General features: G+C 39.7%; 1 protein-coding gene across 1 annotated transcript in view; it reads right to left on the reverse strand.

Moving 5' to 3' along the window:
- ldlrap1b (low density lipoprotein receptor adaptor protein 1b) overlaps window positions 1-10,770 on the reverse strand; it is a 34,437-nt gene extending 23,667 nt beyond the window's left edge. The window contains exon 1 of the mRNA XM_014987786.2: window positions 10,476-10,770. Coding sequence (XP_014843272.2) covers window positions 10,476-10,560 — 85 coding nt within the window. The 5' untranslated portion in view covers window positions 10,561-10,770. The remainder of the gene's footprint in view (window positions 1-10,475) is intronic.
- Between the last annotated feature and the right edge of the window lie 891 nt (window positions 10,771-11,661).

Here is an 11,661-nt window from a genome sequence, read left to right on the forward strand (position 1 = left end):
GAAATGGTACACAGTAAATGGTGAACTGCCAAAGGTTAAAAATGGATAAGGTTACCCAAAACTCAAAAATACATTTCAAAATGACAAAGTCAAAGTAGTGCGTTGTTAAATGAAGGAGAAAAAGGTCATTAACAACTTAAAATGAAGGTCTTTCCTTTGGTGAAATTGCAAAGAAAGTCAAGGTGTCAGAGACAACACTTTCCTCCGCCGTCAAAAAGGTACTCAGAAACTGGGGCAAATTGACAGGAAGAGGTATGGCAGACCAAAAGCCACAACTCGATGAGAGGACAGACTTCTGATAGTTTAGCAGCTTGCATGATAGGCGGCTTAACAGTGATCGCAGTAAGGAAGTCCCAAACATAAGTCCTAGGTATGCCAGAACTACTATAAGAAAACAACTTAAACTCCACTGAGCTGCTTGGGATGAACTGGACAGAAGCATGAAAGCAAAGCAACCAATCAGTTCCACACATTTATGAGAATTTCTGCTACAGATATGGAAATTCATTTTTGATAGGCATTTAATTTCTAGAATGTCACAAGGTTCCTCAGCTGTTTATCTGCCAAAAGGTGGCTAGTTGGAGTCAAAAGTTAAAAAAATAAATTTCGGTCTACAAATTGATTCCATGACTTCTTTTTCATCTCCTCTTGCCAACTTGTACTATCTGTGCTTTTATTTCATGGTGCAATGAAAAAGACATTAAAGTGCATAATTTTTAAAAAGAAACTTGAGAAATTAATTAACAGTAAATTAAGTAAATAACATTAATTAAACTTTATAACATACAAGTTTCACTTCTAGAATTGGATTGCTACACTAAATTGTGGTGATTATTAAAGAGCATCAAAATAGAGAATATAATGTAATGGGGTCAATCTGTGGAGACCAGCCTGTTGACACAGAGATGTCAGTGTCACCAGCTAATCTGCAACCACCTGTTTTATCTGTTAGATTAAAATGTTCTGCTCTGAGGCGATTGTTTCTTTTCCCTTTAATATATTCAATCATTGGAGTCTACACTTTCCATTAAATTTTAATGACAAGAAAACTACAGAGAGAATAAGCTTCCTTTTGATACCACAAGAGATTCAGGGAGGCGAGACAGTGCAGAGGTCTTAGGATTTATAATCAAAGGGATCTTAGAGTAGAGACTGCGCAGAATTACAGAGAAAAAACACGTTGTAGTTTTGGTGGATGTTTTTGTCGAAACCAAAAATGGAGAATCTTCTTATCAAATTAGGAAGGTTTGATAAAGAAAGGTTCAGAGAGGATCGCAATCGGCTTTTCTTGTCAACAGACAGTGACAGTAATGAGACAAGAATATGTTTAGTGAGACCAGATAGTGGGGGAAAAGAACAATTGTGAATGATTTGTAAAGAACAGAGTAGGAAAGATGCAAAACAGTCAAAAAAAAAGAGAAAGATGAAGAAAATCAAAAAGCACCCAATACACACACTCTCAGCAAAACTAATAAGAGAGTTGGGGAGAAGCAACAGTTAAATTACTGTAGGAACAGCAGGAGCTTTCTGCTGTGCCGTAAACTCTCCAACATGCTGTTAGTGCTAGACTGGAGGAGAGCAAGCGAGCAGTGATAAAGGCATTTAAAACTAAAGCCATAAATCAGTGCAACTATGACGGATCCATGGTTTCATCACAGCAGTCTTTTCCACTCAAGAGTGTTTGGATACTAGAAAATGGATGTGCCTCTCTTTAGCAACATGGTTGTGTAACTGAGAACAAACCAAAAGAGAAGGAAAGATTAAATACGTCCCTCATCTTAACCGTTTGTGACATACATCTCCACACTAAACAAAACCCAGAAACGCCAAAATAAAGGACTTTTAGTTTGACTGACTCCAACCCAGCAAGACTTCACAGTAATTAGGTATGAGTCAACGTTCCCACAGGAACTAGGAAAATACCTTTACATCCTTGTTCTTCAAGTCCTCCAAGAGGTGAGAACACGAGAAAAACTGCAGCCATCAAACACAGTTAGAGTCGTAACAAGCATTTAGAGCTGTACTGGCTGGAGATGGAAAAGAGTAGTCAAAGTAGCAGAACTGCAGGTCCAGTAGGGTCTGCACACATCGACCAATCAGCTGGTGAACAGAATCGGATGATTGTTAACTCGATGAGCCAGTAGGGAACATCAAATATCCCATGTTTTCTAAACAGTAAAGTCACGTTAGTTTCTAACACCCTTCAGTATGGAAGCTGTTGCTGAAGGACCAAAATTAAAGTTAACCTCTTTCGGTACCAGAAAGACATTTAAAATGAACTTGGATAGCATGTCATATCCCAGAAATACACAAAGGCTGCCATTTGTTTTTATAATATTAATGAAAGCTTATTTAAGAGAGACTTATCTCTCACACAGTGTGACGTCGCCTCTGCTCCTAATGAAGGCTCCGTGGCAAGAAGGCTAGAACGTCATACATTCACTTACATTTTGAAACTTTAAATCACTATGGCACATTAAATATGGCATTTTATCATCCTTTATGTTTTTCGCAAATGCAGCTTCATTTGTGTAAACTTTGTTTTAATTTAGAACTTATTTTTAAAACATTGTCAATTAAAAGGAAATTGTGTTCCCTGAAAGAAGTAGTAGTTACTAAATCATCAGAAAATAACGGCTATTTCCATTTATGCATCAACTCTGAACATAAAGTGCATCAAGAAATACATGCTGTTTGAGAATGCATTTGCAGAATGAGAACAGTGTGAATTTTTATTAATGCATTTAATGAACAGGCAGCCTGCTGTAAGTAAAGAAGACCCTCAGCATAACAAAGCAATCCGAAGAGAGCCTGTAGGCTCTGAGAGCTCTCCACCCAACTTATTGTGTGATGTGAGCAAATTTCACTGGACTCATCTGAACCCACTCAATTTCGAACAGTCAATGACCCACTGATGATCTGGTTTTGCTGGCTAACTACAGCCAACTTGCATACTTTCTCCTGAACACAGTGGAAAATGAAATATTCTGACTTGTTTAAAAAAATAAAAATAAAAAAATCCTTGTCTGGGACCAAAGAACTGAACACGTACACTAGTCTGGAACGGAGAAGGGTCATGATTTTTTTTCTTGGTTTGGAGATGTGCGTCACCCTGGGAAACTGGGAAAAGCGTGTGTTTTCTGGCTGCTTTTTACACGGTCTACTCAGAGGTTTGGTGTTTAACTGTGGGCAAAGGTACCACAACAACTCACGGCTCTTCAAGCAGGGAGTCTGTCAATGTCAGTCTGAGGCAGCCTGCCATTTAAAGCAACCCTAAAAGCCAATATTAGGTAGTTGTCTGTATTTTTGCCATTAAATAAATCAAGTAAAAGGACCAACAGAACATTAAGTTGCTCCATCTCACAATGCTTTTGCTTATCTTTACTTATTTTTTAATATTTATAACATTTATTTCACTGTTGACATTTTTACCTTTACTAGAAAGGAAGAAAATAAGAGCTTGAACGTAGAATGAATCAAAGAGCTGTTGAAAAGCGGAAATGGTCCCAGTCTTTGGTTAAAGAGCTGTTGATTGTTCCTTCGCAAGAGGAAAAACTGGCTCCTGCTCCGAGTCCAATTGAGCCAAAGAAAACCTATTTTCAGCCATTTTCAATTTATTTATGTTCTAATGTGAGAAGAAGAGCCAACAGGATTAAACTGTCCAAGGATCATTTTTAGCACCAAGGTTCAGAGGAAACCGTTCAACTGTTGATGCATATTTAGGAAAAACAAACCCTTTAATAGGTGTGGCTCGTTTATGAGCCCAGACTTTATTAGTTTATAGCTCAGAACAATAACACACATCCGCCTTTATCATCACAGATCATAACTGCATGTAGACACAGCTGGTTTAGGCCTCTTTGGTGGATTTTCTACATTCACATTAAAAACTTAATGTATCCCAGTTAGTTTGAAACCGCTAAAGTATTCAGATGTGTCGCCACCGAGGTCTGGAAGGAGACCCAAACTGAACAGAAGAATGATATTCAGGACAAGCTAGGACACATCAAAACTAATATAAAAAATCACTTACAATTAGGGCAGTGTTTAACAATTATTTAAACAATCAATTAGTGTACTGAGTATTATGATGGTTAATCAGATTACACAAAATTCTGCAGTCTGCATACTTTCATTGGACCACATGTCATGTCATGGCCTGAAATGTAATAACAGCATTCCTTTGGTGAATGTCTGATTACTTGTAGCAAAGGATGCATATGAAAAGCTCTGCACTTTCTGCCTCATCACGATTAATCTGATTAACACTTACTTGTCAAGCATGGTGTGGATGCATCATACGTTGGGATTGTTTCATTCCTTACAACAGTGATGGATATAAAAAAAAAAAGAAAGACAAACTACGCATTTTTCAGGTAAGTTCTGATAGCAGTGCAGATAATGATCCCAGATGTCAACTCTACCAAGCTGTGTCCATGCAGCGAGACACGAAGCATCTGGATGGCGTATATATTCCAGTTGTTTCTTGTTAAACTTAATTTCTTTCTTATCTTGGCCTATTTGGGCCTTCAACTGCAATGCTTGAGGTGATGTGAACTTAAACCAATAAGGAGAAAGCCTGTTTAAGAATTAGATTCCTATCAGCACACTTTGGACTAATTTAGAAACTGCTGACTTAGAAGACAGAAGATGCCTGGAGGAATGCACCAATACTTGCCTTTAGCCTAACAGGAGAGATATCCACATCCCTTCAGCACCAAAAAAAAAAAGAATCAAAGCTTTGAAAGAAAGTTAGATGCTTCGTGTATGAAGAGAAAAAGTTCTTGTCTAAAGAAAGAGTTTGGCTCTTTCTTTAGACAAGAAAGAGCCAAACTTTCTTGTCTAAAGAAAGACAAGAAAGAGTCTTGTCTGTGTTATGGATCTAACACAGATCCATAATTTTAATTTCAGTGGAAAGTGTTTTGCATGTCATTGGAAGGTCAGGGGTAAAGTTCCCTACGCATGGTTTTAATATGCGTCAGCTTCCATCATTATAACAGAAGACACATCCTGTCCTAAATATCAATGTTATATTGACCCAAAGACAAGGAGGATGTATTGCAGCCGTTGAGATGTAATTTGAAGACCCTTCAAATTAATTTCAGAGGGGTGAGGGAAGGGATTTAGCAGAGGATAAGTCACCGAGACATGTGTCCTTCAGTATCAGCTAAATCCACTCAAAGAAGGAAAGTGAGTGGAGGGAGAGAGGAAGATGACTGGTCATAGCAGTCGGGGGATTAGGGCTCATGACCAGCTGAGTTCAGAATGTACTCCCAACAAGAATCTGGGTTATGAAACTGATCCTCAACACGCTCCACTGGCAGGCTTGCCAAACAGGAGGGGCTGGGCTGTGACGACTCTGATGAAGCACAAAATCAGAATGCATTCTCTCCACAAGGGCAGGAAATGGATCTTATTTTTAAAACAAACAAACATTAACCAGCCCGGGTTTTTTTTTCTCAATCCGATCTACGAGAGGCAGGAAGAACTGGTGGAAGACAAAGTGATAATTAGAATCATTCAACATTGACCAGAATAGGACAGCCACCTCAGGGCCGTTAATAATCAATAGGCTGCAGGCAGAGTTGGCTTCATCAGTCGATTGACATCAGATCACTCTGTTAGCCTGGCATTACACGTCATTGTTATATTTTAAGCTAAGATTCCAAGAACAGCTGATAGAAAGTCACTTTAAATATCCTGACATAGAGACACGCCGTTAGCAACAGATGAAGTAGATATGGAACCAGTGATGATGCTCTGGGACTCATTAAGCAAATTGTTTCTGGTATCAAAGGTCACAAGATTCCATATTTATGTCACCATAGTTTTCCAGAATGAAATCTCCACTTCTTGTGTGCCAAGTTTTCCCATCACAGGGCGACACAGAGACGCACAGAAGCTAAATGCCTCCTCTTCTTGTTTGCTTCCGGCCCTGGGAACACAAAGTAAATAGGTCTCTGTTGACCAGCGGGCTCTATTGGCTCATACCTACCAGCAACTCTCACACTTTTAGACCAGAAACCGCTCAGTGTTTTATAGACCGTCAACCAGATTTTAAGGTCTACACATTTCCGAACTGGGAGCCACTGCAGAGATTTAAGGTTTGGTGTGACGTGTCACAATGAGTCTTCCTGGGTTTGAAAATATACTGCATCTGTCTGTAGAAAAAGTGAAAAACTTTAAAAAATAAACTTAGAGAGCAAAGTGATGCTGTAGTTCGCCACAAACACACCAGCATCAACGATGTGCTTCGGTCTGATGAGATTAAAAATTAGCTTCCTAGCAAACAAATATTTCAGGTCAGTGTATAAAATATGTGGGAAAGCACCAATACACATAGTTAATTTATTGCAGAATTATTTGGGAACATCTTCCCCTATCTGTTTGTTGGTGAAGATAGTCAAACAGTGAATATTTCCCTAGATTAACTCGTTGACAGGAAGGAGCCCAGATCTACCATATGTTTGTCTACTAATCTGCTCATTCATGCTTGTGTGCATCTTTACGCAACTTCTGTCAACCAAAAAAACATACAGATTAAGAAAAGGAAGAGAAATCTTACACAAAAAAATTTTTCCGATTCTCATGAGCCTCGTATACAAGATTAGTTCAATATATATAAGTCAGTGGGCTTTTCTCCAACTAATAGACTACTATAGAGAGGGTTTCACCTAATTATTCTGATCAAGGTTTGGGCAGAGGAATGGGCGCTACTTTAATAGAGGATGGAACCAGTTTGTTGGATAAAAAACACCCAGAAGATCCATCACATCCAATCAACGCACACCAACATCTTATATTGACGATTAACTCTGCAGGAAATATACAGTTTAACCTCTTTGCTTTGAACGCCTCTAAAGGAAGGATGTATAAATTTGTATTACAATATGTCACCAACACTATGACCACTTCCAGGCTGCATTCACAACATTATTAGTAATAGCAGTCATGGTTTCTGTAAGTTTCACCAACACAAATGTAAAACTTCTTAAGACCATTAACAGAGAAACTTAAGACCGATGTCACAGCAGAAATGTACAAAAGAAAATTGTATTTTTATAGTGTCAAAGGTTAAGCTTTTTAGCTCTGAATGAATGCAGCATTGTACGAGTTGGCAATAGAGTCAATGGCGAAGACGAATGTCGTCCAACCAAAAGGCGATAAAATTTACACTTTACCTAAGACAGATGCAGGTAAAAGCTAACTATGTAGGCAATTAGGGCATATTAGTAGTACATTAGCTGGGTATGACTCAAAAATTTGTCTGACAGAAAAGTCCCACGAGAAAAAAAAAGGTCCAAACGACATTAAATAGTCCCGCCATGACAAAATTTACGACCTGTGATTGACACAAGTCCAACTTACATTTTTTAATGAGTTTAAGATTTTTTTAAGGCCTAATTTTAGATGGATGATTTTAAGAATTTAAGACTGTTTTGTTTTGTTCTCTTCTGTTTTAATTCCTTCTACTGACCAGGATCTCCTGACACTGAAGCCGATAAACTCGGTGAGCATATGCCTCAACATATGGCTAAAGAAGATTACATCAATTATTTCTCACCATGAAAGAGATCTGGTGAACCAGTCTGCTCTCTGCCAAGTTTACTAGAGGAAAGAACGTGTAAAAGCGGAGCACATCAAAGATTCTCTTACTATTACTTTGGATATTACTTTTTTTAAAGTGTTTCTTCCTTTTGGATTACATTTAAAAGAAACAAACCTTCCAGACTCCACAAGCCACATTCAACACGACAGAGATTAGCTGCTTGCCTCATATAATTACAACTGAGTACCCTGGCTCTTATTATAAATGCACTAAAATAACTATTATGACATTTTGGAGTGCTATGTTTTGGCAGCTGTGTCAGCTAGAACCAGAAGAAGCTAAACATCCATTTTCCCCTCACTGGATTAAAACTGCCCTTCAGGAAAAACAGTGACAAAGCAGGATTGTGCCGCCCCATCTCCACATGACACCATCGCCGGCTCCACACACACACACACACACACACACACACACACACACACACACGCACACACACACACACACACACAGGCAGCAGCACACTGAAACACAGTAACCAACAGTGCTGTAAATCAGTAGGGATTTTACTACACCATAAAGGAATCCTGCAGGAAGCAATCTCCATTACAACATGGCAGATAACCCCCCCATCACCCACATTGGGTGACTTTGTACAAGGGACACAGGACTGACCACCCACACTGCAAGGCCAAACAGGTTCTAATGGAAAATACATAACAAACATGAAACACGAAGAAAGATTTATTTTTCCTTTTTATTCCTGCTCCTGATATATTAAAGATCACAGAAAGAAGTAACCAAAAGGCTCATGGGAAAAATGGAGGAGGTGCAGAGATTCACTGCTCGGGTGGGAGAATCTTTTCAGAGGACAACTATCAGTATAAATAGCAGGAAGGAAATTATCATCAAGGTATTATTTAGCGCAAACCCAACGTAATCCTCTGGCGATGCCATCTGAATACAGAGAAAAATCTAAGTTAGTTGCAACTTTCATTTCTGGAAACAGCAAGGTTAGACCAAAAATGTGCACTGATAAGCTGCTGCTTCAACGTTTTATCAGTGCACAGTGGTATTTTCAACATCACCAAAAATACCACTGTGTGACTTGGAAAGAATGAAAATGTTGTTTCTCTTCTATGTAAACAGAGATTTTCTGCCTACCGCCACTGGAAAGTTAAACACAACTGTAATCTAAAAATGACACTAAAGACAAAAACCATTTTCCCACTTATAAAAAAAAGGGTAACTATTCTATGTCAGTTCAGTAGATAGTCTTAAACAAACAGGAGGCAGATCCAAAGTAAGAGCCAAAAGAAAGAAAAACAAATCACCACTCTTACTTTAAATGATGAGGAAAAATTGTAATGACCACTGTACTAAGCAATGCTAACAATCGGGAAAATTTGAAATGCATGACATATCTGTATTAAGGCATGTCAGTCAACTTTTAACATATCGCTACCAATCTAATAAGAAAAACTGGGACAATATTAATAACGTGTTTATTTCCATCTTGTTAAATGTGTGTGTGTTTAGGGAAGGGGTCATAGTTTGAGCATGTGACAAGATTGTGGGTTGTTTAAAAAGGATAGTGTATTAATATCAGTTATTCGGTCATAAAAGTAAAATTATTTTTTTCTATATTGGGCTATATTGGGCAGTGGCAGCATCATGCTGTGTGTATTCTGCCCTTCAGCAGGGGCACTTGGGGAAAAAAGCAAGATTCCAAAAAAGGAAAAAGCTTGACTGAGGCATCAGAATTAAGATTTTCTTGCTTCTAATTTATACCTTAGATTTGCTGCACCTTTAAAAAAAATGCAATCTTAAACAGAGGGGATGGAAATAAATCCAAAATCCAAAACTGGGTTGCATGCAGAAGTCAGGATCCACTTCAGGAGTCTGACAACGTGCTGAGAGAGACTGGCTGTCGTTTATTTACAACACAGTGGAGCCTGTAATTACATTGCAACAGTCAAAAAAGAAAAAAAAAGAGGAAGATCAAGAGCTCATTGATTACAGGAGCAGGAACATCTGATTAATGTGCGATATGAATGATTGACACAGTCTGCTTAAATGTCAACACCTTTTGCTGCTGACAGTATGCAGAGTCATGGCACACACATCCAGATCAGGATGAGATCCCAGCACTGCATCCCTCTCTCCTGGACCAAAACAAAGCATCAGCTGCGCTGTGGAACACACCAAGCAGCCAAATGCTCTTTTGTCTGGGAATTAAAAGATGAGAGGGACAGTGAAACACTGGCCGTGGGCATCCCCCCTTTGTGGAGATAAACAAATGAGACCAGGGTGCGTGTGAAACCCCACGCCAGTGTTTAGAAAGGCTAAAGTCAAATATGCCACAGGAGAAAACCCTGATGGTTCGGTCGACCATAAACGGGTCAGAAATGTTCTAAATGTGAAGGATTTACCGCCAGTCCTTCTGGCAGCCTCGTGTTTTTTGTTTCACATAGAGTATCTCCATAGCAACAGGGCTGCCACGAAGGCGAGCACATTTCTCTCTCAGTGTGGCTCACAAGTCTGAATCACAGGAGACTGGAGCTCCTCGCTGCGCCTCTGTTAAACACTACCAACCACGGCAGGCTGTGGAACCTGACGTGACGGGAAAACTGCAGGATTTCCTACAACTTTGATGCTTCCCTCAGCCCCATCTGGGGTTACGGGCCACTTGTGGAGTTCAGGGAGAAGCTGCAAAACGAGTCAGCTTTGCGATAAAGTGTCAAGTTCATGTTTCCTGAAGTACATCTCTGCTCTGCTGGGCTTGTAATTCACACGCCTCCCGTTCGCGCTGCGAATCATTTTAAAGCCGACAACTGAAGTTGTGAGAGAAAACACACATCCTAGCATGGTTACGGCGCCAGCTAACTGCTAACGTACAAATCATTGTAACACGTTGAGCAACACTTACTTTTATGTCTGCCGGATCCCCACGACTGTTTAGCAATGCTCGGGCTCCGTATAATTGCCCTTCCAGCGGATTTCAAAGCGTCCATATCTTAAAACACAAGTGGGGCGAAGAGCCCACCGAGCGCGTGTCCGTCTTATCGGCTCTCCTCCCTTGATTTTAAAAGCCACTCACAACGTCCAAACTTTTTAAAATATCAATATTCGGCTGTTTTCCTCTCCACTTCGCTCAGCTCGGCTTCACTCGACGGTGGATTATCATGCTCGTCCCCTGGGCGGTGTTATGTATGCAAATTAGCCGGATAACGTGCGTGAGCTACGCCCGCTTTGTGGTGTTACGCAAGCGGTTGTAGCGGCAGCGGCAGAGGCGGCAGTCGCGGTGTGACTGTAGTTGTGACTCGCTGCGAAGGCTTCGGTACGGTTCTGCTCCCACCCAGTGTCAAATGACCCAAACAGGTTGGTTTCCTCGGGTCCTAGAGACGTCACCGCGTACGTCGTAAATTTAGTTGCCTCACCTCCGCAGGTGGATTTGAAACCTAAGGTGAAGCTGGTAGGTGCGGTGAGAAGCAGGGAAGAAGAGCTGGGTGGGAAAACTACATTTATGTGCTATAATATGGGAGGCAAGAATTTTGGATGTGTGCACTCCTGGTATGTTTGATTTAATTGCAATGAGCTACTGGGTCTATAAGGTAGAAAGCTTTCTTGCCACCCTTCTGCCACAAATTTTCTATCAGATTCTTTGAGCAAAACATGTTGATACAAACGTAGGATTAATTAAAGAAACATTTTGAGCACACCCATTTTTAATATGTAGGTCAGGTGTTTGGAGCTTTGAAGATTTCATCTGCAATGTATTGGGGTATTTTAGTTTTAGTGCTTTCATAAAATGATATTGTAGGGCAAAGATAGATTAATATGATGCCATTTTTCTTATAAACATCCTCTTAAAACAGCATTTGGATAACAGGAAGGACAACCATATCTTTGAACAAATGTCATTCCACACTTCCTTGAGTATGGTTAACAGTAAATGTTTAGAGGACAGAAATGACTAAGTATCACTCAACTTCCAAATGCTGTGAAAGTATAACCACTAAGTATAAATTCTCCTTAACTTAAAAACCAAAATAAGCTAAAGACGCACATTTATAGTTATGTCTTATACATATTTAGAAAGGTTTCCATTCTTT

The sequence above is a fragment of the Poecilia mexicana genome, unplaced genomic scaffold (assembly GCF_051168715.1).
Source record: "Poecilia mexicana isolate PSO_F unplaced genomic scaffold, ASM5116871v1 scaffold_22, whole genome shotgun sequence".
Taxonomy (NCBI): domain Eukaryota; kingdom Metazoa; phylum Chordata; class Actinopteri; order Cyprinodontiformes; family Poeciliidae; genus Poecilia; species Poecilia mexicana.